Genomic DNA, 25076 nt, shown 5'->3' on the forward strand with positions numbered 1-25076 from the left:
CCAGTATATTCATTTGAGAGATTAGTATTTATGATATAATACTTTATTTCTTAATCTATAATGTTGAGAAAAGTGGGACGGAACACATAGTATAAACATAAGATATGGTTTCTAAAAATATACGGGATCAAGCTACTGTAGCTGTTAATAATGTGCTTGCGACGTTGTTGCCTGGAGCTGCTGCAGTGTCAGTTTCTAAGCACTCTAAGAAGAATGGGAAGGTTTCTAAGGCTCATTTAATAGATAGTAATCTGAAGAAACGGTTAGAACTTCACGAAAGGGATGTACAGGGGATCAAGAGGAAAGAGAAGAAGCTGCGGAAGGCCGAGTTGAAGAAGAGACGTGTGCTAGAGGAAGAAAGGGAACAAATAGCTAAGAAGAACATATTGGCTAAACATAAGAAAGAAGGGAATTTGAGTAAGAGAGAGAAGGAATATCTGCAAGCACTGGCGAAAAGGAACACGAAAAATTTAAAGGCATGGGATTTAGATGAAGAGACAGAGGCTGATTTCATAGAGGTACAAAACCATATACTAGAGACAAGTGGAAGGACACACAAGAAATCTAATAAGAGGAGACAAAGAGTTAAAGAGTTCAAAGAAGAATTGAGCACTAAATCATTCACTGATCACAGGTATCCTGGATTAACACCAGGTTTGGCCCCAGTGGGTTTGAGTGATGAGGAAGAATCCAGTGATGAAGAATAGGGTATTTCCAAATAATTTAATCACAAAACTGGGATGAAGATGAACACTTCCTAATAGGTCCATAGTTAAACAGGTTTGTACAGCCGTTCTTGTTTTCTTAACTACTTATACATAGCATAAATATAAAACTGCATTTTTATTTTCTATCAGGTTTATGTATTCAAACTATTAAATCGATGTTACATAATAATTCCATTATAACTGATGAAAAAATCCAATTTGATCTATTAATGGTTAAAAAGTCAATGAACAGTTTAATAAAAAAAAAAAATAAAGTTAATAATAATAAAAAAATAGTGCTGTGATGCGTATTTACATTTATTCAAATGGAACTTGACCTAATTCAAAATAAGCTTGTCTAGTATCAATACACTGTTTACGAACGACTCTCTTTTTATCTGAGAGCGGTTGTAATAACCCATTAATAATTTCTGTCTTGTAGTTTAGGCAGTAGTTCAAGGGGAGGTAAACTGTTAGTAATTGCAGCAGCTGTAGTGCACCGAGTCTAATCATTACGCTGTTAAACTCATCGGCTTTAACCAATTTTAATAATAGTGGTACTAATGATTGTATGTGTTCAGCTACCAGTTGGTGGTGCTGTTCGGTGCTGTCTTTCAATGTATCAAGTGCAGACAAACGCACCTCTGAATTTGGCATTTCAAGAGCCTGTAATAACAATGGCAATAGGTCTGTCATATAAGGACTAACTAATTCACTAGGTGTATGTTTCAGAACAAGTGAAAGTGCAGTCAAATAATTACATTTCACGTCCATATCGTTCGAGTGCTTGTACAAAGCAACTAATGTCTGAAAGATTTCACTGAAGGTCTTTTGTTTGTATAGTAATTTAATATTATTGTTCCAAGTAATACCTTTATATTTACGGAAGGAAGCAAAATCTACTACAAAAATCTCAAATAACTTCGAAACAGCTGTCCCAACCGTAGGGTCACTTAATAATTCGATGAACCTTTTTAGCAGTACGTTAGCATTTGGAGAAGTTCTCGAAATTAAAGCCTTGGAAATCCATGTCATGACTTCAACATTAATGTAGGAATGATTATTCCAATCGAAAATTGGCATTGTATCTTCATCCGTTAGCCATTTGTTAACTACTATTAAAATTATCTCCAAATAGCCCAGCTTTTCGTAGTGACCAATTGACTTTTCCTGCGATAATAAAAGTGAAATAAAATCTTTCAAAAGTTCTCCACTTTGCATAAAGTGTATATCTTTACTCAAACCAGCTAATAATTTAGCATATGTTAAGGATAATCTACTGGATATCTTATTAATTTGCTTTTCTTCAATAAAAGTTTTATAATATTTATTTATTTCAGAACCATGATTTTCAGTTGAGCTGCAAAGATTCATGAAAAAAAGAATATTGGAAAGCAATGACAAATTCAAATCATCATCCAGGATATTGTTGTGCCCCGACAGAAATGAGAAATAGATTTTTTCAACTTCATTTTTTAGATAGGAGCCATCTTCTCCTTTTAAAATAAAATAATTATTATCGTAAAGTGAATAAAGTGTTGACAATACAAGGAAACTGAAGTCAGGTGCACGTGCTGCGCTACTCTGAGAAGACTTAATCAGTTTATTAGAAAGCTCGATGATACTTTCTTTGACTAATATATGTCTTGAAGTTGTGAAGTCCAAAATAATTTTTAAGAATGTTTCGCTAAGGACCATATCTTCATCATTGATAACAGCGGTCTCATCCATAGTCTCCGGTAATAAGTTAAGCATCCGAGTTAATGCTACTTCATATACGATATCTTCGTAGAGGTCACTGATACATTTTAAACCTTCTAAACATGCATGGTATATATTTTTGTTAGAATCGGTAAGAATAGTATCAGTAATGTACTGTACAATTAATGCAACTTCTTCACGTTTAAGGTATCCTTTCATTTTAGCCATTTTGGTGAATTGAATTATAGATAATGTTCTAATAGTAACCTCTAGTTTTGAACTGCTTGTCAAAGCCATTCCCAATATCATAAGCAGCTCATCTTTATAATCTTGTAGCTTGTTAGAACTGACATCTTCTTCTAAAGTCTCCTTAGTAGCCGTGCCGAAGACGTTCATATAGGCACTGAAAAAGAAAGACAAGTTCATAATCAGATACTTTAACTTAGTAGTTTCCGATGTATTTTCGACAAACAATGGTAGCGTACCACTAATCACTACATTAAATGTATATTCATTAGCACTAGCAATTGATGCAAGGATATTACAACTTTGTTTCATATCTTTCTGGTATTTAAAGTTATTCTTAAGCTCTTCTAGGATATAATTGAAGTACTTCACAAAGGCATTTTGATCAAATTGCTCTAGTTCTACAGCGAGAATTTTTAGTACCTCTAGTGCGGTTTGGTAGTTTGACTTTATTTCGTTTTGAATGGTCGCACCGGTTACTGGATCGAGCATGGTGTCCTGTCCACTGTCATTATTCTGCATTATCTCGAACTTCAATGCGTTCCATAATGGTTTCCAATGTTTTAGACACGCTTCACCTTTAAAACTTTCAATACAGGCTGTCATTGTTAGCAATGTATCATGTTTAACAGCTGGTGAAGATGCAGACAATTTATCAATTAAGTTACCAAACGCATCTTCGACATAGATTGGATTAGCAGAGATAGCTGCTCTTAGCGCCAGCTTCAGGTCTGTATTAGTGATTTTATAAGGGTCATTCTTCGGCGGTTTAAAAGTAATTGGGAAGTAACAGAACAATACATCGAACAACTTTTCCGCGTACTTAAATGCATTTTTGGTAAGATTTGATGCAATTAGTTTATTCAGCTTGAAAGAAGATAATAGATTACGTGGGTCCTTCTCACCGGTGGCTATATGTAGGAATGTTCTGATGAATAGATCGGCTAATTCATGTTTATCCTGCAGTTGATTCTCAAACCTTTTGAAAATAGAGTCCAAGATCAAGAACGAATTGTACCGGACTCCGGCTAGGAAACTTCGCGGATCATACTTATTTAAGATAATCTCCAGTAAATTGGAGGCGTCTTGTTGGTTGAAGAATGAAAATTTAGAGAGTGACATGAACGCATTCAATACCTCTTTAGTCAATTCTGGGTCATCCATCTTCGACTGGAAAAACTGGAACAACACAGTCACCTCGTTCTTGGTTAGCTGACCCTCAGGCAAATTCGATATAGTTCCATTCAGACATAGTATAGACTTTTTCCTTTCTTCTTTGTCTTCAGATACAATATAATCCTTGAGATTGACAATTATGTCCAGCAGTTTCATTTCTTTATTGCTAATCTTCTCAGCTAACTTGATAGCGCTCTGCACAGCCTTGTCATCATTGACACCGGCATTAGCCATGAACGTCAATACTTCGGAGTTCATCTCTTGAACTGCTGTTTCTTGATTGATTTACTTTTAAGGTCTCAAGAATCAACAATATGTATAAACGATCAACAATTTAATTCAATCACTTAATATATACAAAACGATTATTAATTAATATCGATGAGTTTCGACTACCTAGTATGTACTTACTTCCCTCTGTGTGCTACTCTACTTATCACTGTGGTTATAGTTGAAAAAAATATTCCAACACAGAAAGAGTCCTAGAAGCAATCAGAAATAACGACTTTCTAAATTTTCGTCATGTTGGTAACAAAAAATTTTAAAATTAGTGGCAATCTATTAGTAATCAATATAGATTCCTACTGAAATATATTATGTCTTAAAATCTATAGAAATTTGTAGATATACATTTAAAATAATTATAAACTTAAAACACCGTTATATAATCAAGTCACTCATAAAATAGTTTAATATTATAAAAAAAAAAACAGAAAATAATAAAAAGTAATACAGTACAAATAAAGCCTTACGTTATGGCAACAGTAGAGACATAGTTGTATTGCGCCATATATAATATGTATTATATATATGTTAGAATTAAATCAAAGGCTGTTCATATATATACAACTATCATTTCACATTCGAATTAATATGTATAAGCTCATATACGTATCATTATGGACGTCGCCAAATTCCGGGTAATATATAAAGTGGATAAACCCTAAAAAAAATTAAGATGATGCCCTAGGGCTTGTGTTTCCTGTTAAAAACCCTCATTTGGAAGAAGGAAAAAAAAAAATGGGCTTCGCCTTTTTTTTGTTAATTAATACTAATTTTTTTAATAGCTTCATCTTTTTGATCTGTATAAACAAAGATCAGGCAATATCTCTTGGCAGTGGAGAAACTGTTTTTATAGTATAGCCAAGGGATTTCAAGGTGGTTGTGCTGAGTGGGAGATTAATATTAAAACTAGACTTTTGCTTTTTTGTATCCAAAACGATATTTTAAAAAAAAATTGCATATTTACAATATAACGAATAGTAACAAAGGAAAAGTGCAAAACTAGGACATATGAATACAGCTTTTACATTTCCTCCACAGGGTGATGGTGGTAATAATACTACTGATAATAATGATGATAATATTAATGTATACGATGGTGCTATAGAGCTTCCGAATGTGTCAAATGTTGAGTACGTTGCGAACGGGGTTGAGTCTATTAATCTACAACAACAATTGCAAAGGCAGCAGCAGGCTGTGCCTACAACAATGAATCCACTTCATATAAATACAAAGATGGCACCAGGTATAACAGCTAATCAGGACATGCCGGTTATTGCAATACCGTCTCCTATAGATATTCCAGAGGATTTCATAAAAACTAAACAGAATTCATCTAGATTACAAAATGAAATATTCAATCAAAATCATGTAATTACACCAGAACATCAACAACCGCTTCACGAAATACAACCCGAACAATTACAGTCTGAGCAAACAGTACAGCAACAACAAATACAACAGCAACAAGTACTCTTGGCCTCTGGCCAACAATCACAATTTCCACAGATAGGTATTCAAGTAAAAACTATAGCGGATGAGGGAGTTAATGGAGTGCCAAATAATGTCAGCCCTACTGAGTCTAATAAAAACGATGCATTTGTATTGAACCTGAGACAGCAAATGGCTACAGATTGGAAAAGTCCATCCGAATATGCACTCCATATATTGTTCACAAAATTTATTAGACATGCTGAAAATAAACTAAATTTGTGCTTACAGCAACCATTGGCCATTGAGCCTCCAATAGTGGAAATATTAGGAGTTGGTGTTGATCCGGTTTTTGATAAGGTGATTAGTTCATTGGGACATGTGGCCAAGAATAAGCCAAAACCGGTTATAGATGCTATGATGTTTTGGAGAAAGACGAAATCGGAGGCTGCAGTCAATGCTAATAGTGATCTTGAACGTCTTTTAAAAGATTACGAGGTAGAACAAACGAGGCTTACCAGAAATGTTCCATCTAGGAATGTTAGTCAAAGGAAAGGCGGTGATCTCCTAAAAAGAAAGAACACAAATTCTACCATTACCAGTACTAGCAGCTTCACATTTTCGCATAAGAGAAATAAATCATCGAAGTCATCATTGGGGAGTAAGATACAGGATAATCCTCATCTGCAAAATATGGAACTGGCAATTGAAAATTGTAGAGAAGCTGTTTTCCATGCTGAAAGGAAATCATTAGCTAGTATATATATACTTTGTCGTGTTCTCATCGAGATTGTCAAGCAATCCTCTGATGAAGATAAGTATATCAACGATAAGCTAGAGGAAATTGTTTTTACTCAATTAAAGACAACTGATCCACTTTCAATTTCCACTAGTATTATGAAATCGTCGAATTGGAATTCATTTGCCGAACTATTAGGATACATGTCTGAAAAGAGGTTTTTATCGGTTAGTGATAGATTTATTGCAGATCTGGAAAAACTTCCTGAATATGTTTCACCTGATATGGAACCAAATGTTCATTTGTTGATTTTAGGCATGAGGTATCTGAGGCTAAAAAATTATCCACTCGAAAGATTCGAGGAAAGTGCAGACTTTTTGAAAAGTTTGTCGAAATTCTACTCTAAAAGTACCAATATATCAATTTCATTAGCATATACAGAAGTTATTAACCAACTTCTACTACCGTTAGCAGGCTTAATAACAGCGGAAGTAAATCATCCTACATGGGTTGAAGCTATGTCTTCACTTTTGGACAGCTCAAGCAAGTTACTAAGCGATAGCAAATATTGGGCTAATGGCTTCAAATTGACTGTGTCGATATTATGTGTCTCTCCGCCAGAACTATTTAGTAACCGCTGGTTGACATTGATGGAAAATAATGCTAGCAGAATCAGAACCAAAAACCATTCTGAAAGGGTAATATTTGCTGTGGCATTGTCTCGTTTGGTTTGGGTTTATTTATACAGATGTCCTGAAACCCTAAATAATACAATGAGAACATTAGAAAAGCTCCTAAGAATGTATCTAAACACTAAAAAAAAGGAGAACTGGTTAACGCCAGATTTTGATTTACTGAATCCCTTAGTTGACGTCCTTGTGTCTGTTGGTTACGCCCACCCAAATTTTATTATGGAGCATGCAGTTTTGTCTTTATTCAGACAATCATTCAATGGCTCATCGTTGGACGATGTTAATTTTGAAAAATTGTTGCTGGCTTTAAATACCTATAAAGGCCTTTTATCTACCAACAGCAGACCTGGTTTTCCTGAAAGCGATTATAGAATATATAAACCTAATCTTGACTCGATATATGTGGATCAAGGTAAAGAAAGTTTGGTTCAAAATCACAAGGAAGTTTGTTCTTATATCCATAAATTATTTATATTATTGGATTCTCGTATAGGTTCTGAAGTGTGGTCCCCAGAAAACTTGCACACTAAATCGGCCTCATCATCTTTCGGCCCATTTACCTTTAATTTTTCGAATGATAATTATGACTACACCTTAAAAAATACGGAGGTTCAATTGTTTGCAACAGTTATAGAAGTTATGCCAGGCTGCCTTTCAGTGTCATCAGATATCCCATATAAGTCCACTATTGAAATTCTGTCAAGAAATGCTGTACATGCAAATGCCACTATTGCTAATAGATGTAGAGAGGCTTTTAGGTCGTTAGCTTCTAAAAAAAACCCTTATACGTTGATCACTTGGTTTGCGAAATATTCATTTGATTTTGATGAAAGAATGCAATCGAACTATAATATGGCATATTTATCCTCAATGGAGTACTATAAACTTTTGGAATTGTATGTGGAATTACTAGAATGCTGGTTAGATGCTTTCCAATCTTCTAATAAAGAAAAGGCAAAGAAAGGGATCGGATTAGATGGTATCAGATTGATGGCTGAAGATGATGATCCGAATGGAAGTTATGATGAAGTAGCTGAGGAAACTAAAAGACTAGAGTGGAAAAACACAATAACTGTAATCGAGGAAGTTGAAGGTAACGGTTTGTTCTTTTTATGTTCATATGAAGCACATGTCAGGGCTTTGGGTGTAAGGATATTAAAAATAATTTCGAAATTTGACGAAGCCATGATAGCAAAAACTGTGAAATTGTCTTCAAATAATCACGTCCGAACAGTATCTAACCACTTTGCAGCTGATAGTGGGACTAGATTAATTGACATTTTAAACAATTGTAACGTATCTGCAATACTAAATCCTAATTCAGTCTCTCTTAGTGCAGTTGAAAAGACTAGATTTGGGAAACTTAATTATAAACACAAAAGAGGAGTATTGATAAAGTTAGCAGAATCTGATTATGGTGTTGATGCTGCTTTGTGGCAGAGGGCCTTTCCACCGCTTTTAGCCCATATCTTCAAATTATGTCCTGTAACTATGGCGCTATGTCGATCTATTGTATGTATTCGACTGGTGCAGATCCATGAGATAATATTAAAGGTAGCTAATAATCCAGAATACAAGCCGGAGGGTATGCTGGTGGAAACTGTTATCAACCAATGGCGGTTATACCTGATTGCTGCCTGTACTTTTTTGACTTCTACTACAGACCAAAAGTTGCACATTCCATTACCTACCGGTACACAACATGGTCGTAAAAAAAGTCAACAGATTTTTACTGTTCAGCATCAGAAGATTAAATCTGTAAAATCCATTTTTAAAATGGTGCTACCGTTGTTAAATGCACGTCATGCTATGGTTCGTGATGCGATTATCGTTGGTTTGAGTTCTATGAATGTCAATATTTATAGGACATATATTGAAAGTATAGATGAGTTTCTAACATCTTGGAAAGAACAAAGTTCAAAAAATGCCATTAGAATAGAAATGTTTCATATACTAACAATTCTTTCATCATTTTTGTTTGAACCTATAATTTTAGAGGACCGCTGGATATTGGAGCGTATTGCTGAATATATAAAACAGACTAAGAAGTTTTTAGAAAATGATTATGTTCAGACATCATTTGCATTTCAATCGTTGCGTAATCACTTTGCTACTTTGCTTTTAAACTTCTACAAATCAGCCCATAGACTTCCTTCCTTTGATAAGCTTTTCCCATTTCAAGGAAGAACTTCGAGCTTTAATTATTTGAAGGAGTGGTGTGGATATGGTGAATTTGCTTATATTGCAGAGGAACGTTATAATTATATGGTAAAGAAAGCGGATAACTCTCGTGATAAAACCGCTATTTTAACAGGTATTGAATTTCAAAGGAAAAGGTTGGAGAAAACTATACTGGAAGCAATGGTTGCTTTATGTGAGGACCCGATAGTTAAAACTATGGACGAAATCCCAGGTCTTCCTGTTGTTATATCATTTGATACCGTTGGGTTGCTCTCGTGGATTGGTTCTCTCTTCAACTCAGGGAGTGATACCATTAGAAGCCTAGGTGTTGAAGCTTTGGAAAACCTTCTAGAAAACAATAGAGAAAATTCGAAACTCTTCAAAGAAGTCGCTAATCAATGCGTTTCCTACCACAACGATCCTTCAGTTTCTTTCTTGTACTATACGACATTATGTAAAGCAGTTTTGAAGTTGGAAAACTTGATACTTGAAGAAGATGAGTTGGTTTCATTAGGTCTCTACGGTTTAGTGTCCGATAATGAAATGATTAGAACTTATGCAGCTGATTTACTGTCAGTTGTTGAAACGAAATTGCATAATTCCACCTACATTAAAGTATTCAAAGAGAGACTTTCTAACTCTTCAAAAACTGTGTACAAGGCAACAGCACAAGAGATTTCAAGTATTTTCTCAGATCTACTTTCTCAAGATTTATGTTTAAGAATTTTCTCTACTTTAGTTAGAATCCTTGAATTATTCCAATTTGAAATTAAGAGGGATATTCTAGTTTTGATGGTTCCATGGGTGCATAAATTTACCTTGAAGTCTCTTGATGAAATTGACACTTACATGGTTCTTAACAACTTATTTTACATTACTATTGATTTAAATGATACATTTCCTAAGGAGGTGGAACAGCTTTGGATATCGTTGGGCAAAGGTAATGCTTTCCAAAACACTCATGTATCATTAGAATATATCATCACCTCGTCTATCAGTTACTGCAATCCTACTTTCGTAGAATATGCTAGTGATGTCGTTCTATATCTTGCCAATGTTCCTGGTGGTATTGGTTTGATGGATACGCTACTTCAAAATTTGAAACCTAAACTGATTGTTCCTTCCCACGCTGAATTGTCCGTTCCTCCTACAAATAACAATAAGTATGTTTTCGTTGGCGATATCGTTTCAAGATTAAACTATCACGGAAAGAGCGTTATGTTTTCAAAAACTCAACTAACTGTTATTTTTCTAGTTAACTTGCTTAACAGCCCGCTGGATTCTGTAAAAGCACATTTACCATCTCTGTTACATGTTTCTATGTGTTTGCTAGATCATTACATCCCCATAGTAAAGAAAAGTGCTTCACATCTTCTGTGTAATTTGATCTTTATTTTCTCACCTACTCATGAAAAGACAGATGCCACGGTGGCTATTCTAGGGAATGAAAGTAAATTGTGGACGTACGATAACCTTGTTCGTGACAAGAAGGGTGCCCGTTCTCCAAAGATTATGGACCAATTGATTAGGAACCTAGTCGAAATATTTTCCAGTGTGGAAGAAATACAAGTTGATTGGCAGCGTGTATCCTTAAAATGGGCAACAGCATGTTCTGTTAGACATGTAGCGTGTAGGTCTTTCCAAATGTTCCGTTCTTTATTGACATTCTTGGATCAAGAAATGTTTAGAGATATTCTCCACCGTTTGTCAAATACTGTATCTGATGAAAACAATGATATCCAAGGTTTTGCTATGCAAATCTTAATGACTCTAAATGCTATTACTGCAGAACTAGACCCTACAGTTCTTATTAGTTTTCCACAACTGTTTTGGTCAATAACGGCTTGTTTAAGTAGTATTCACGAATTGGAATTTATTGAGGTTCTTTCCTGTTTTTCAAAGTTTGTCTCCAAAATTGATTTGGATTCGCCAGATACCGTACAATGTTTGGTTGCCACCTTTCCTTCAAATTGGGAAGGCAAATTTGATGGATTGCAACAAATAATTATGAATGGACTAAGGTCTTCGACCTCTTTGGATATAACTTGGAAATTTCTAGATAAACTGAATCTACTCAAGGATAGTAGGATTATCGCGAATACCGATACAAGACTTTTATTTGCCTTAATTGCTAACTTGCCTAGATTTTTGGAGGCAATGGATACGAAAAATTATGCTAGTGTTGAAGGTGCAGCAGTTTCAATGGTAGCGCTTTCTGAGGCATACCAACAACCGTCTCTTTCGAGATTAATCAACTCTTTAGTCAAGGATAAGTTTAGATCCAAAAGAGATTTTATGAGTCAGGTAGTCAGTTTCATATCCAGGAATTATTTCCCTGAATATTCGGCTCAAACACTGGTCTTCCTTTTAGGTTTATTACTAAATAAGGTTGGTTGGGTTAAAGTTCAAACAATGGAAATATTAAAGTATGTATTTCCATTATTGGACATGAATAGACCCGAGTTCCTTGGTGTTGGAGCTGATCTCATTTCTCCGCTTTTGCGACTATTATTGACTGAATATGAGACTGCAGCTTTGGAGGTTTTGGATTGTGTTCCTAATGTTCTGGGAAGTAAAATGGATAAAGATGTACTACGAACGACAATGGGTAATAAAAATCTGAAAAACAATACAAATTTGACAACAACTCTCTTTGGGATCCCTGAAGATAGCGGTTGGTCAATTCCCATGCCTAGTATGACTGCAGCAACGACAAGACATAATGTACATTCAGTATATATGTCATGTCTACCAGAAAATATTCAAGAAGGTACTGAAAATGAGATCGATAATGAATTAGATGCTGTTATTGAATTCCATGCTGATGGAGATTATGGTTTGGGAAGGATGGAAACAAATGATTCAGCATCTGTTGTTGAAGAGAAGGATCCTTCTCTGAGTCATATGTGGATGCAGCTTGATAATCTAGATAACTTCTTCGCCCAAGATAACGTTCAAAACACGACTAACGATATTTCAGCTTGGAGATAGGATAGGAAAAAGAAACAATACAAACATTACTAGTTTGTATTTGAATTTATAGAGCATTATATAATATATTACATTGCATTAAAAGATAATATTATTCATGATAAGCATGATGAGCGATTATTATGTTAGTTATTAGTACTAGGTAGGTATTTGCCAAATAGATGCGCATCGAGTTGATCAAAAACACCTTGGATACCGTCCTCTGGATCAGACTTGATATTAACATTGCGGTTTAAACTGTCAACCTTTTCCGTATTTACATTAGTGTTAATATCATTATCTGAGGTAAAGAAAGTATCTTGCATAAGATCTGGATGTCCCTTGGCCATTTCACCAGTATCAAAATTAAAAGCTTTGGAGAAGTCGTTAAGATAAGCCATATCAGAAGAATTGTCGTTTTTTAAGTAGTTGTAATCATTTTGTAATGTGTCTGCTTCAGAGTACTGATTACTATTATTAGAATTAAAATTGGCCGAGCTAGAATATAAAGTTTCATCATTAGTTTCAAATTTAGCTTTATTAGAGGTGGGATGCTCCCTGACAGGAATACTGTTGGATGATTGCCTACTGATCTCAGGCCTATTTGGAGGACTACAAGATCTCTTATCGGGAGAAGAGTACATTGAAGTTAATAAGATAGTTTTCGAATTCAGCTTCTCAAAAAGTTTGTTTAATAAGTTATATGTTCTTTCAGCAGCCATACTTGACACTTTTAACTTAATTAGAACTTTTCTACCAACGTCAGCATCGTTCAGAATCTCGTAGTACTCCTTTGCATTATCACTATTAGGAAGTTCAGCTTCATGGATAAAAAAAAGTAATCCTGCTACAGAGTAAAATATAGTATAACAGGCGTACCAATATGACCCAGTCAAGAGATTATGGTTCAGCATTTCTTGTGCTAAGTGAACAACTGTTCTTGATACACGAATTGAATTCTTAGCTCGTTCAAATGAAAGTTGGTCTTCTTCTGTTTTGATAACATTCCTCGAAATGTAATGAATAAATGGTCTATAAAGTAATATTTGGACATGTAAAAAGGCCAAATGCAAAAGTTTATTCGCTCTTTCATATTGCGGACTAACATTTTTATTATTTGGTATCAATTCATCGGGCAGGTTTTGTAACCAATCCTTCAATCTAATTTCAAGATTAGTTACGGTTTCGTGTGATATCATGTTACTCATTTTTTTAATAGGGTAGAGTTGTTTAACAATATCTCCAAGAATCATCAATAGCTTAGTATGTTGGTTTGCTATTCCAGTGCTTGATAATGTATAGTTATTGGAACTGTAATCAACTCCCTCATTCGTTAAGCATTCATCTGGGATATCAATAGGTAATTCTTGATCGAAATCTTCATTAGATAAAGAACCTGGTAAGCCTAGCATTGCATTAACGTATATGTCAAGCTTATGGATGGTATAGAACAATCTCTTCCTCATCTCAATTTCCAGAGGAGTGAAATTATTATTTGCTGGTATTGCCCTATGAAACCCTGCTCTTAGAACGCTTCTCATTGCCAAACCAATATACGTATAACATGTTGACAATCTTGCAGAGCATTGCAAAAATATAAACATCATGAGAATTGTCTGCATGGAATTAAGATCCTTAGCGTTTGTTATGTCCAAAAGCTTTCTTGCAGCAATAAAATATTTGTATCCTTCATCTTGGAGAAATCTATTATTCGATAGAATTTCATCGGAGTGGTCGCGGTTGGATTCATCGTGTATTAAGGATTTTGAAAACAATGCACCGACTGCCATAGTGGAGTAACATAATGGTAGAAACCTCATTTGATTTTGCGTATAGAAATGTGGATCAGTCTCATATAGATCATCCATCTGTTTAATGAAAGTAGGTCTATGATAGAACCTTAACAAAACACAGCAGTGTTCCCAAGTATTCTTAACAAATTGTAATGCTATTGGTTTTGGAGGTAAGATAATTTTTATTTCTCTACCAACTACAGAAGGCTGTTGAGAGATTGACGGGCTATTATTACTGTTATTCTCAAAGCCTTGATCCTGATAGTTACTTGATCTATCATCTTTGTTACTTGATACACTATTTGTCTCACTGCGAAGAGCATCTTCAAAGGTGGATTCGGTATTTAAAGATGCAGGGTTTTCGTTTGCAATAAGATAGTATTCTTTGACTACATCCTCCAAAAAAGTTGGTGAGTTGTTTTTAAAGTTATGAAATACTTGTAAAAATGTGGGTACGTCTAGGTCCTTGATACTAGGGAAATCAGGAAAAATTCCTTCAAACAATTTTTTGTATACTTCTAGCTCTGCTTGCAGCTTTGAACTCTTAGTATTGTACTTTCTTGTTCCAGCTTGTCTCTGCAGCTTGAGTTCATTGTTGATCTGTTCACTGCCCATATTATTGAGAGACAAACTACTGTTGGAAATATGCACGTTCGATCCACGACGACTATTATTCTGTGCTCTCTTTAGTGGTTGGTTATAGGTACACTCATAAGAATACACTGTACAATGGATACAGGGCTGATTACCATCACATTTCACCTTCTTCTTCCGACAATCATCACAAGCCCTGGTAACTTTCCTACGTTTGACATCCTGTCTTTGTGGAGTAATGGTATTCATTATTATTATGAATATAGTACTTTCTAAAAAAATATATGCCCTTTTTATTTATTACAGTTTTCACCCACAAGTATGACTCGTTTTAACTTTTTTAACTTTATTTTTTCAAGTCTGATATAATTCACACAATTTGTTGATTTTTAAAATCTCTTATTATATATACACTCTATAATCTTGCTTTTGCCACAGTATTATTACGGGTTAAAGGTGTTGCATAGATATAAAAACACTTTTTCTTCACATTTATTGTATTTTAAGTAGAGTTGATATTACTCTTTTCTTTGAAAATGACCCAAGAAAAGAAAGAAAGAATATGCTGCACCTAAAATCGGCGTTATAACTTTTTCTTTGTCATTTGAGAGTTTAACTGCGAGTGAGAGTGCCTCCGTTGTATTGTTTCTGCAGTTTCTGCAGTTTCTGCCATTTCTATGCCTACGTGGTTGTATTAGCTTAAGAAAAATTGTAACTCTGGGCCCTGAAAAAGGAATCAATGGCTGCAAGAGTTAAAGAAAAAATTGCCGTAAGTCGGAGTGTTCATATTTTAGTGAAAGTACTGGAGAAGCAAATGTCTTATTATAGGTTAAAAATCCAAAAAAAAAAATAAATAAATATAAGAGACCGAGTACCTTACTTTACCGAAGAAACAAAAAAAAATCAAAAATCAGGAGAGTATTGGAGGAGCAGACGAGGTGAGAATCAGTTTTTTATATTTTTTGCGTTGTTTTTTGTTTTTTTTGAAAATATTTCTTTTTCTTTTAACTTTGGCTCTTTTTTAAGTGTAACTTGTTCCGCATTCTCTTCGAGGTTTAAAAGAAAATCTTGATATCAAGAAAAACGACAAGAATAACATCACCCCACGCATTCAACTAACGCCTTATGTTAATTGTGGCGGGAGGGGCATACTATATACTTCAAAATCTTTGTAAAAACAAGATAGAACAATTCGGGGGGGGGGGGGGGGGAAGAGAAGAAAACAATGTGTGGATAGACATTAGAACCTTAGTAACCGTAAATATGCTTATTTTATTTCTTGCTTGTTTTTTTGTAAAAAACGAGAATTATCTTATATCCATAAATACAATTTCCTGTCGTTCCTGACAACATCGCTTAAATCGCCCTTTTTTTTCTTAAAAAACATTACTAATGCTTAGTCAGATGTAACGGAGTTATGTCTACAAAACTTAGTTATATTATATTCCTAATTAGGTAAATTTATAGAATGCCAAAAAAAAAATTAATGAGTTCCTTCATATACTTCTATATCTGTTCACCGAATCAAAAACTGGACACACACACAACATTCGGTCTTCGAAGCTAAATACGCGCCCTCGTCCCCGCTTAATCCGGGTAATACTTAGGTCTAGTTTTTTTTATTCAATAAGAAATAAATATATACCCTAACACACCATACACAATTACTCGACCCTAATACTACTATACGAATAACATGACCTAAAGAAAAATCCTTAACAACGCGTTTTTTTTTTTTTTTGAAAAATTTAGAGGAAATTTGTACCTCCAGACAAGATGCCGTACAACGTTGACAAAAGACGAGAGCTTTTAAAGGAATGGAAAGAAATCAAAAAAAATAAAAAAATAAAAAATAAATTGCGATGCTGGTGATTGGGAGGAACATATATATTTCATGATAGCGATTAAAAACTGTAGTTATAGTATCTAATCTAGGTTAGTAAGGGCAATTAATAATAATAATAAAAAACGGAATAACAAATATATAAAGTTTGAAAAAAAAAGATATAATATAATTTTAAAAAAGTGATTGAAATTGATAACGAAATATAATACAGAAAAGGAAATTTAAAGGTGACATAAATGAATGAACTTGATTTGGAATTTATTCCTTCTCTATTAAGGGAAGACTTAATACGTACTATTATACAATCTTTGCAGGAGCCCTCTATACGTACGGCTGTGAGTAGGCAGTATGATAACACTACATTAACTGAAGATGATACAGCAGTAGCTCGACTTTACGGTAAGTCATGGACGTATCGAATTAAAGGACAAAGTGTTACAATTGGTAGAAATACTGATACGTTTGACTCGTCTCTGAATTGGACCACCCGGGCAGGACTGGACATTGATTTGGGGCCCTCAAAGACCGTATCAAGAACACATGCAAAGATTACTTTTGATGAAATGAAGAAGAAGTGGGTATTTACTGCCCTGGGCCGTAATGGTGCGAAGATTAACGGGAGGAAAATTAAACCTACAGAAAGCGAACAGTCCATTTCTGTAACAATAGAAAATGGCACATTATTAGAAGTGGGTGGTATAGATATGTTGTTTGTTGTGTCAGGCAAACAGCCTGAGTATACGCAGAAATCTCTGGAAGGAATTGCTTCTAGACTTTATAAATACTTCAACCTTAATGAAAAGAGCATAAATGTTATTGAAAATCCTTTTGTTTGGGGTATAGTTAAGAATTCGAAATACTATAATAGTAAAGTACGATCTAATCTTATAATACCTGAGGGTTCTGTACCTGTACAGCAATTAAAACTTCAGATAGAATTAGAAAAAATGAAACCACTACGAGCAAAAAAGCTCCTTCACAAAAATTCCAATGAGCGCAATAAATCGGCTACGACAGTACAAGAAGATGCAAATCAAATAGAAGAAACAAAATCATTAGACAGTAATGAGTTTTCAAAAGCTGAAAATGAGAAAAAATCAGTGAACGCTAACATAGAACCAACTGAAGAAACCAAACTGGTAAATAACTCGGCTGAATCGGAGGAAGTGAATGGAGTTAATGTCTCAAACTCTAGTGTTTCTGAGAATTCCAAAGATGTGGAACAAATGGATAAAAATGATAATGAAGAAAACACTGAAATACCAACAGTAGTTGATAAACCTTTAACGGCAAAAATATCTGAAGTGGAAACTATACCGAAATGGAACTTCTATTCTAAGAGTAAGGACACAAACTCTATATCGGATAGTAATAAAGACATATCCAAACTGCAGCCAGTTGTTGAAGATAAACTCTTGAATAGCATTATATCACCCATAAGTGAAGAGCCTTCAGTGCCCACCTCTAAAAGAATAAATGAAACTTCTACCGATGTTCAAGATAAACGACAGAAACTGAGTCCTTCGATTATTTATAATAACGTGGAGAAAACATCAGAAACTAAGAAGTCTCCAGTTCCTCGTTTGAACCCGTCAACAACGCCGACACCCAGCAAGGAAAATTCGCCAAAACCTAATACGAAACCTCAGAAGCCTAAAACATATTCTAAGCCAAAAGACTCTTACGCCACCCTCATCACCAAAGCTATATTATCTAATCCGAATGGGGAAATGTCTCTAAGTGAAATACTAAAATATATCAGTTCAGAATATCCTTATTTTGAGAACTCTACTCTTGATTGGCCTAATTCTGTAAGGCATAACCTATCTGTGAATAAAAAGTTTGAGAAAGTTAGCAAGAAATCTACTGAAATTGGTAAAGGTAATAATTGGAGGATTTCTGCTGCATATCAAGAAGAATTTCTTCAGAAATGGAGAAGAGGTACGCTGAAATTCTTGAAGAGAACGGATGCCGTTGATAGACAACTATTACTATTTGTTTCAAAGCATGGAGACCTGCCTAAAAGAACGGATACAGATAATTCCCCTAAAAGAATACTTGTACAGAGTATGTCGGAAGCTCCCGGCCCTTCAAGATAAATTTCATAAAATAGCATTATTTACATTTTTCAGACCTACATATGATATTCTAAACTTCATATTGACTATATAGATGAATATCAACTTAAAGACTTAGTAAATAATATTTTAGACAATGCATTAAAACAATAATAACCTTTTTTTCTTAATTTTGCGTAAGCTAAAGGTATTTGTAAAAAATTATATACACAGCTAAATCCCAAAGAATGATCTGAAAAAATATTATTTTTTTTTATGCCCTGAAAAAATATCGAAGCTTGGAATTGTAGATACATGACATCGAGAATAATAAACTATATCATATATTCGCATAAAATATGTTGTGCTTCGTTAATTGTATTCTATGATGATCGGATCCTTCGATAACTTAAACTTGATCACTCTCTGGGCAACAAGCCATGAATACTACCTAGCGCAATATATATATGAGTTTCTAGTTACGAGCGAGTCGGATAATAATGAGATTAATGATGGCAAACGATTAAGAGAGGTGTACTTTATTGATTCTATTGATTCATTTCCTTTACAACAGTTTCAGCGTTGTGTAGATGACACTACGAAGCACGTTTATGATCATATAAGGATCAACAATTGTCTGAACTTATCGGAGTTACAAGAAATTATTAAGAAGATAACGGAAACCTTAGTATTACGTAAAATACACAACAAGAAAACAAAAGAAATGGAACCCTTAGAGATATTGTGTATTTTCAATGGTTTGGATGTAATCTTTCGCAGTACAACTGTGAATAAAAGCGCAGAAAGTACAAACCAGCAAATGCGGGAAATCATGCTCAAAATACGACAACTCTGTAATGAGTACGATGAGACACCTATCACTTTCAAAGTGGTTCTTCTATTTAATAGGAATGATGTGATTGGACTACTACCGAAAGAACGGATATCACGTTTGCAACAACAAAAGAGGTTGAAATATTCAAGCGTTATGGAGGGGAACTCGGTAGGTGATTACATAGGTAAGTATTATTGTGACGATGTAATCATATAGAATATGCTTTATGTTATTCTCAAAAAATTTTGTTACTACGTAAGTATGTTCTTGAAGTTTTCATATATACAAAAAGTGATGCAGGTTGATGGTACTGATCGGAGCAGGTTTGCTGATAGCCCTTTGTAAAAACCTACAATGCCGTTTTTCTGGTAGATGAGCTTTGATAACGACAAGAGTTTAAAGTTCTCTTCTGAGGCTTGGAAGCTTTGTAGGTTGGATTTTAGCAGCTGGAATGGATATACAGCAGCGGTTGATATCATTTTGCTGATGGAAGTAACGGTTATTGTCTCTAAGTTTGATATTTTGTCATCATGTGCCCTATCCCGGAGTATAAGCTTGTTCTTGAGAGTGTCATAACAAGTGAAGTGTAAAGCACCTTGTGATACCCCAAAAGTAGCCGGTAACAACCCCTTCCAAAGTCCACGGAACCCGTCTTTCTTGATCAAGTCTTTCAAAATCTTTGTTGAGGTCAATTTCGAGTTTGTCTTTGACATCATTCTAGTCTTGACCACCCAGAATGGGTTAGTTAGCACTGTGGTGAAAACTCCAGACGAGACTCCCGCTACCAAGTACATCCAAGAGGTCAATCCTTTATCATTCTTGATCTGTGAGTTCGTTTCGATGAGGTAGTCCTTCGCTATTCTGTAAGTTGTGAAATATAGACCCCATGCCACTGTATTCCCCACGAAATTGACGTTGAGTCCTCTATACAGTTCTCGTACCAACGTAGAGTCCGACTTCCTTATCTCATTCCATACTGACCTATAACCGTTCTTACCTTGTGCAGTAATAAGCAATTGTAACCGTACTTTAAACAGATCAAGCGGGTGTACTATAAGTGTCGTCAGCGAACCAGCTGTCAACCCAGAGATAACCTCTTTTTCCAAGGGTGAAACCATTTGCTGTATCTACTTTGTGGTATACTTAATTTTGTTCCTGTAATTTACTCTACTTTCCCCTACAAGCATTTATATATGTTTTTTTTTTTATTAAAGATAATTTTTTATATATTATTTTTTCTTTTTATTTTTTTTTTTCACTCTTAATACCTTTTATTTTATTTTAATTACGTCAGAAAGACTAATCGAATGTTATTTTGGTTTTCATTAAAGTAATTAAACTCTCAAGACGATAACGCAGTATTTTATTTCTCATCATTTAAATGTAATTAAAAAAAAATTAATGTATTAGAGGTAAAAAAAAAAAAAAAAGAAGCAAGATTAGGAACTTTTATAATCACTCTTACGGAAAAAAATTTAAAATATCAGTTTTTGAAGTTTGTTTCTTATTATTATCATTCCATAGAATAAAAAGAAATATCCTTAATTAATTTAACACCGAAGTGATAAAAAAAAAGGACTATCTTCCAATACATGGAAAACAAATAAATCAAGTAATACATGCTTTTTTTTAATAAAAAAAAAATAATCATCTTGTTAAATTCGTTTAAATTTTATTCATTTTGTTAAGAGGAAATGTAATAGTTCCCAATTGAGATAAACTTATCTCTGCCCTTTAATTTTTTTTTATTGTCAGTATTCTTTGGTCTGTTGTTAATACATACAAAAAACACAGGAAAACATAAAAAAAATTTTATATCAAATAAAGCCAATTCAATGTAAATACATTAGTGTTTATATATACCGAATGCGATTTTGATAGCGAAGAGTGAAAAAAAAAAAAAAATTAAAAAAAAAATTTTTTTATAGCAAACGTTACCCGGGTGGTCATCAATCAGGGTTCTTCCTCCTTGTGTTATTACCCGGATATTCATTTTTTTTAATTTAGTTGACCCACATCAGTCTTTCCTTTGCTTTCTTGTGCTAAGAAAAGAGTGGCTTTTTTTACTATTGTTATTGTTATTGTTTTTACTACGCCTTGTTCTCGGTACACTCCGGAAAAAAAAAAACTGAACAATGCAGAAGAGAGAGAGAGGTAATACCGATGCTCTACAAAACTAAAAAAAGGCTAACACTTGTATCGATATACTATAAATTCTATAGCTGTTATCGATGTTCTACGGGTTTTTTTGTTTTTGTTGCTTGTATGTTAAAGAATCGAGGGAAGAAGAAAAGAACCAGATCAACCTGTACGATAATACTTAACTACGAGTGTTTCTTCGGTGTTTCTTTTTTTTAATTCATTTTTTCTTTTCGGAAATTTTTTTGAGGGAAATAAAAAGCCCAAAACAAAAGAAAGGGTGTGTTGTTTAAGACTTAATTTGAAAATATTTTGATTTATTGTTTAAGAGTAGTTGTTATTATTTGGTATTCGATGAAATGTATCGTAGTATTAAATTGTAGCATATACACTATACTCATATCTCTTCTGTATATATCAATAATAAGTCTAAATACTGAAGGAAATATAATAAAAAAAAAAAAAAAAAAAAAGTAACTTTGTAAGCCTTTTTGTTAAAAAAAAAGTTGAATCCCTTAAATTAATTAGTGAAAAAAAAAGTGCAAAAAAGTGTAAAAAAAAAAATTATAGTGCTTTGTTGCCTCTTTTTTCAATAAAATCCAAAGTTTTAAATACCCAAAGAGAAAGGGAAAATTACCTATATAACAATTACAAAGCGTAGATCGTTGATACCCTTCCATTCAAATAGGAAAAAAATTCAAAACACACATAAAATTAAAGCATATAGAAGAAGGTGAATATATTGAGAAGGGAAAATAAAAATAAAAAATAAAAAATATTCTTAAAAGAGGATATCACTAAAAAGAACAAAGTAAAAAACTAATAGACAAAAACAACAGCTTTATATGAGTACTAATATTGAGGAAAGAAGTAGGAAGAGCAGTTATAATAACTCGCCGTCTCCTTCTGTTGATATGGGTTCTCCCTTGATATTTGAAAGAAATGTTGAGGATCCTTACTTGATGAATTCAACCTCGACTATATCGAGACAGACTTCCAATACGAGTCTATTGAATCCTAGAAAGTATTCTTCTACTACGGGTTTAAACTTACAACATACTTATTCTGCATCATCTCAGAAACCCAACTCTCCCACTAATAATAATAATAACAATAATGATAATAATACTGAGGAATTCGGGTTCCCAAATATTTCTCATTCATCGACAAATTTGTCGTCGGTAGATGGAAGTGTGGTGGAACAAGAGGTTATATATCAGAACCCAATCAACCATAGGCGTACATTGGAGAATTTTGTGCCTCCTGCACTGGATGAAGGGTGTTCCATAGTTACTGATGAAGCCACGGATCTTGAAGATGTTGATATGGTATTTGTACACTCACGGAAACCTTCTACTATAGGTTTGGATATGGCACTAGGTAGGACAAGAAGTATGTCAACGTTGAAACCCGGTAGTATCATAGAAGGTCTGGAGACTACTAGCTCGGCTAACTCAGACCACTCGACCAGTCCAAAACTGTTCAGATTCTATTCTTACGCCGATATGTTGTCTGAAGATAACTATACGAACAACAGCAGCAGCAACAGCAACCAGTTACCTAAGAGACCCTCGTTCTCTCACCATTCTCTGAGTGCCAATCTTTTGCAGAAATCAAAGACTCTAGGACAAACCACAACTGCTCAATCTGCTAGTAATTTGATAGGATCATCACCACCTAAAAGCACTACGCAAGGATTTGTTAACCCTTTCATTGTATCGAGAAGATACTCAAGCAACACTGGGCCAATACAGACTGCAGCAGTTTCACCACCACCTGCTGCGGGTCTTCCAGCAGGCAGCAGATCGCAATCAAACCTTTTAAGACAGGGTTCGTACAGTACACTTTCCCCAAATACTACTCCGTTATCGTTCAATAATACCACAAGTGCTGGTAACAGTGGGAACAATAATAATGGAGGGAATAAGCCCGATAGATTTATGAGAACAAGCCAACAGAGGCCCACTATATTTAGGAACTATAGTGCTGGTGGTGAACTGAATGAGGTTGGAAGTCCAACAAGCCCTACGCTAAGTTTAAGTACAAGCCCACGGATTTCTTCCAATAACAGATCCATGACTTCCCCTCCTCCACCACTGACTTCTACCATCATGATTAAGAGCGGAAGGTCAAACTCTGCTAATGTTAACAGCAGTGGAGTACCAAAATCGCCGCAATCCCCGCCAATGGGTTACCATATAAGGGCACCAGGTGGTAGAAGACAAGTGGATAATGTAAATAAAACCCTAACCAAATTCCACATAGAATCTAGTGGAAGTGAAGATTATTCCACTGATGAAGATTACGATGGGGATAATGATTACGTTTCACGCGGGGGGTCCAAGAAAAACAGCGTCGATAGTAATGTTATTGATGATGATGAAAGTGAAAATGGTGACTTGGTACAAATTAACGAAGATAGTAAAAATGACGATAATGACGAACCGATGGATCCATCTAGTGAAGACACAAGTCCAAATGGGATGTCGTTCTTCTCTCCGCATATTAAAATACCTAAGAATAAACTACAAAAGAACCTAATGTCCTCATTTGAAAAATTTCAAAATGCAAAAATCTGGAGGAACGGTGATAATCACAAACGGAGTTTAGATGTAACAGATGATCCTAAGAATAAAAATAATGAGACTCCTGTCACTTCCAAATCAAATTCATTTTTGGGCCCTTCTACGAACTCAAACTCTTTGACAACAATAACAGATGCAGCAGGTGTAGCTGCATCCATGGATGATGAACAGAAGGGTTTCACTAATGAATCAAAATCATTGGAAACTAGGTAAGCTAAATGATATACCATATTGCTGGTACTCCTTGTGTTGAAAAATAATTTACAATGGATAATATTACCAAAAATGTATAAGTAAAGTAAATGGGGACACTGGTTGCCCCTGTGGTTAATCTACCAGACCTTGTCTAAGAAAGACAAGGTGAAATAACATTCACAACAAAATCGATATCGAATAATTTTTTCAATCGGTTTTGAATTTTTTTTGGCTTTCGAGCATCTAATTTTTTAATTTTTTTTTTTTTCATTGAATAAGTTTACGAACCTAAAAGTTATAGATGTTTCTTTTTTAAAAAAATACTTCAAGTTTTTCCTCTTTATTCTAATTTCTACTCCACTTTATTTTTTTTTATTTTATTTTCTACAGTGAGCTTTAGATCATGTTAACACTAACATTTATCATCTTTATTTTCCTTCATAAAACTATCATTAAAGATTCTTAAATAAATACTAAAACTACTTTAACTTCTTAGTTTTATAACAGAATCGCATATTTATAATAAAATAGTTGATCCTATAAATATATTTATTAATTTCCTCATCTATTATTTTACAATACTTAAGGCTGAAATATATTAGACTGGTAGTTAAATTTTTTTACAAATAAAGTCCAAAATATTAAAAAAATTTTGGCAGAAAAAAATACATACTCAAAAAATTCGAAGATTCTGTTAATAAAACATTATAGTTCAACTTTATTTATTTTATATCTTGAGATATTAAAGTAACAGTAGATCTTGATATCTACACAAGATTACTTAGTCCTTACCCGAAATCTTCCAAAAGGAACCTAACAGTTATTATGAATATAATAAAGAATTTAAAAGATACGGAATATATTTAATTTATTATGAGCAGATTTCAAACTACCGTATAAGGAGAAA

The 25076-nt window shown here is 34.2% G+C and overlaps 8 protein-coding genes across 8 annotated transcripts; 5 read left to right on the forward strand and 3 right to left on the reverse strand.

Moving 5' to 3' along the window:
* Positions 1 to 104: 104 nt before the first annotated feature.
* Positions 105 to 707, forward strand: RRT14 (Rrt14p; the record flags this gene model as incomplete). Its single annotated transcript, XM_071053408.1, has 1 exon — positions 105 to 707. One exon carries the CDS (start codon positions 105 to 107, stop codon positions 705 to 707), a length of 603 nt encoding a protein of 200 aa, XP_070910816.1.
* A 318-nt stretch (positions 708 to 1025) lies between these two features.
* On the reverse strand, positions 1026 to 4088 carry MET18 (Met18p; the record flags this gene model as incomplete). Its single annotated transcript, XM_071053409.1, has 1 exon — positions 1026 to 4088. One exon carries the CDS (start codon positions 4086 to 4088, stop codon positions 1026 to 1028), a length of 3063 nt encoding a protein of 1020 aa, XP_070910817.1.
* Positions 4089 to 5123: 1035 nt separating this feature from the next.
* On the forward strand, positions 5124 to 12146 carry TAO3 (Tao3p; the record flags this gene model as incomplete). The annotated part of the gene is made up of 1 exon (XM_071053410.1): positions 5124 to 12146. One exon carries the CDS (start codon positions 5124 to 5126, stop codon positions 12144 to 12146), a length of 7023 nt encoding a protein of 2340 aa, XP_070910818.1.
* Positions 12147 to 12271: 125 nt separating this feature from the next.
* On the reverse strand, positions 12272 to 14761 carry ASG1 (Asg1p; the record flags this gene model as incomplete). The annotated part of the gene is made up of 1 exon (XM_071053411.1): positions 12272 to 14761. One exon carries the CDS (start codon positions 14759 to 14761, stop codon positions 12272 to 12274), a length of 2490 nt encoding a protein of 829 aa, XP_070910819.1.
* Positions 14762 to 16594: 1833 nt separating this feature from the next.
* Positions 16595 to 18457, forward strand: FKH1 (forkhead family transcription factor FKH1; the record flags this gene model as incomplete). Its single annotated transcript, XM_071053412.1, has 1 exon — positions 16595 to 18457. The coding sequence occupies one exon, from the start codon at positions 16595 to 16597 to the stop codon at positions 18455 to 18457; it is 1863 nt and encodes a 620-aa protein (XP_070910820.1).
* Positions 18458 to 18803: 346 nt separating this feature from the next.
* On the forward strand, positions 18804 to 19466 carry CSM2 (Csm2p; the record flags this gene model as incomplete). The annotated part of the gene is made up of 1 exon (XM_071053413.1): positions 18804 to 19466. One exon carries the CDS (start codon positions 18804 to 18806, stop codon positions 19464 to 19466), a length of 663 nt encoding a protein of 220 aa, XP_070910821.1.
* A 35-nt stretch (positions 19467 to 19501) lies between these two features.
* On the reverse strand, positions 19502 to 20368 carry FLX1 (flavin adenine dinucleotide transporter FLX1; the record flags this gene model as incomplete). The annotated part of the gene is made up of 1 exon (XM_071053414.1): positions 19502 to 20368. One exon carries the CDS (start codon positions 20366 to 20368, stop codon positions 19502 to 19504), a length of 867 nt encoding a protein of 288 aa, XP_070910822.1.
* A 1866-nt stretch (positions 20369 to 22234) lies between these two features.
* VHS2 (Vhs2p) lies at positions 22235 to 24187 on the forward strand (the record flags this gene model as incomplete). The annotated part of the gene is made up of 1 exon (XM_071053415.1): positions 22235 to 24187. One exon carries the CDS (start codon positions 22235 to 22237, stop codon positions 24185 to 24187), a length of 1953 nt encoding a protein of 650 aa, XP_070910823.1.
* Positions 24188 to 25076: the final 889 nt, after the last annotated feature.

The sequence above is a fragment of the Nakaseomyces bracarensis genome (genome assembly GCF_045282275.1).
Source record: "Nakaseomyces bracarensis strain CBM3 chromosome Unknown Scaff11_0, whole genome shotgun sequence".
In the NCBI taxonomy this organism is placed as follows: Eukaryota; Fungi; Ascomycota; class Saccharomycetes; order Saccharomycetales; family Saccharomycetaceae; genus Nakaseomyces; species Nakaseomyces bracarensis.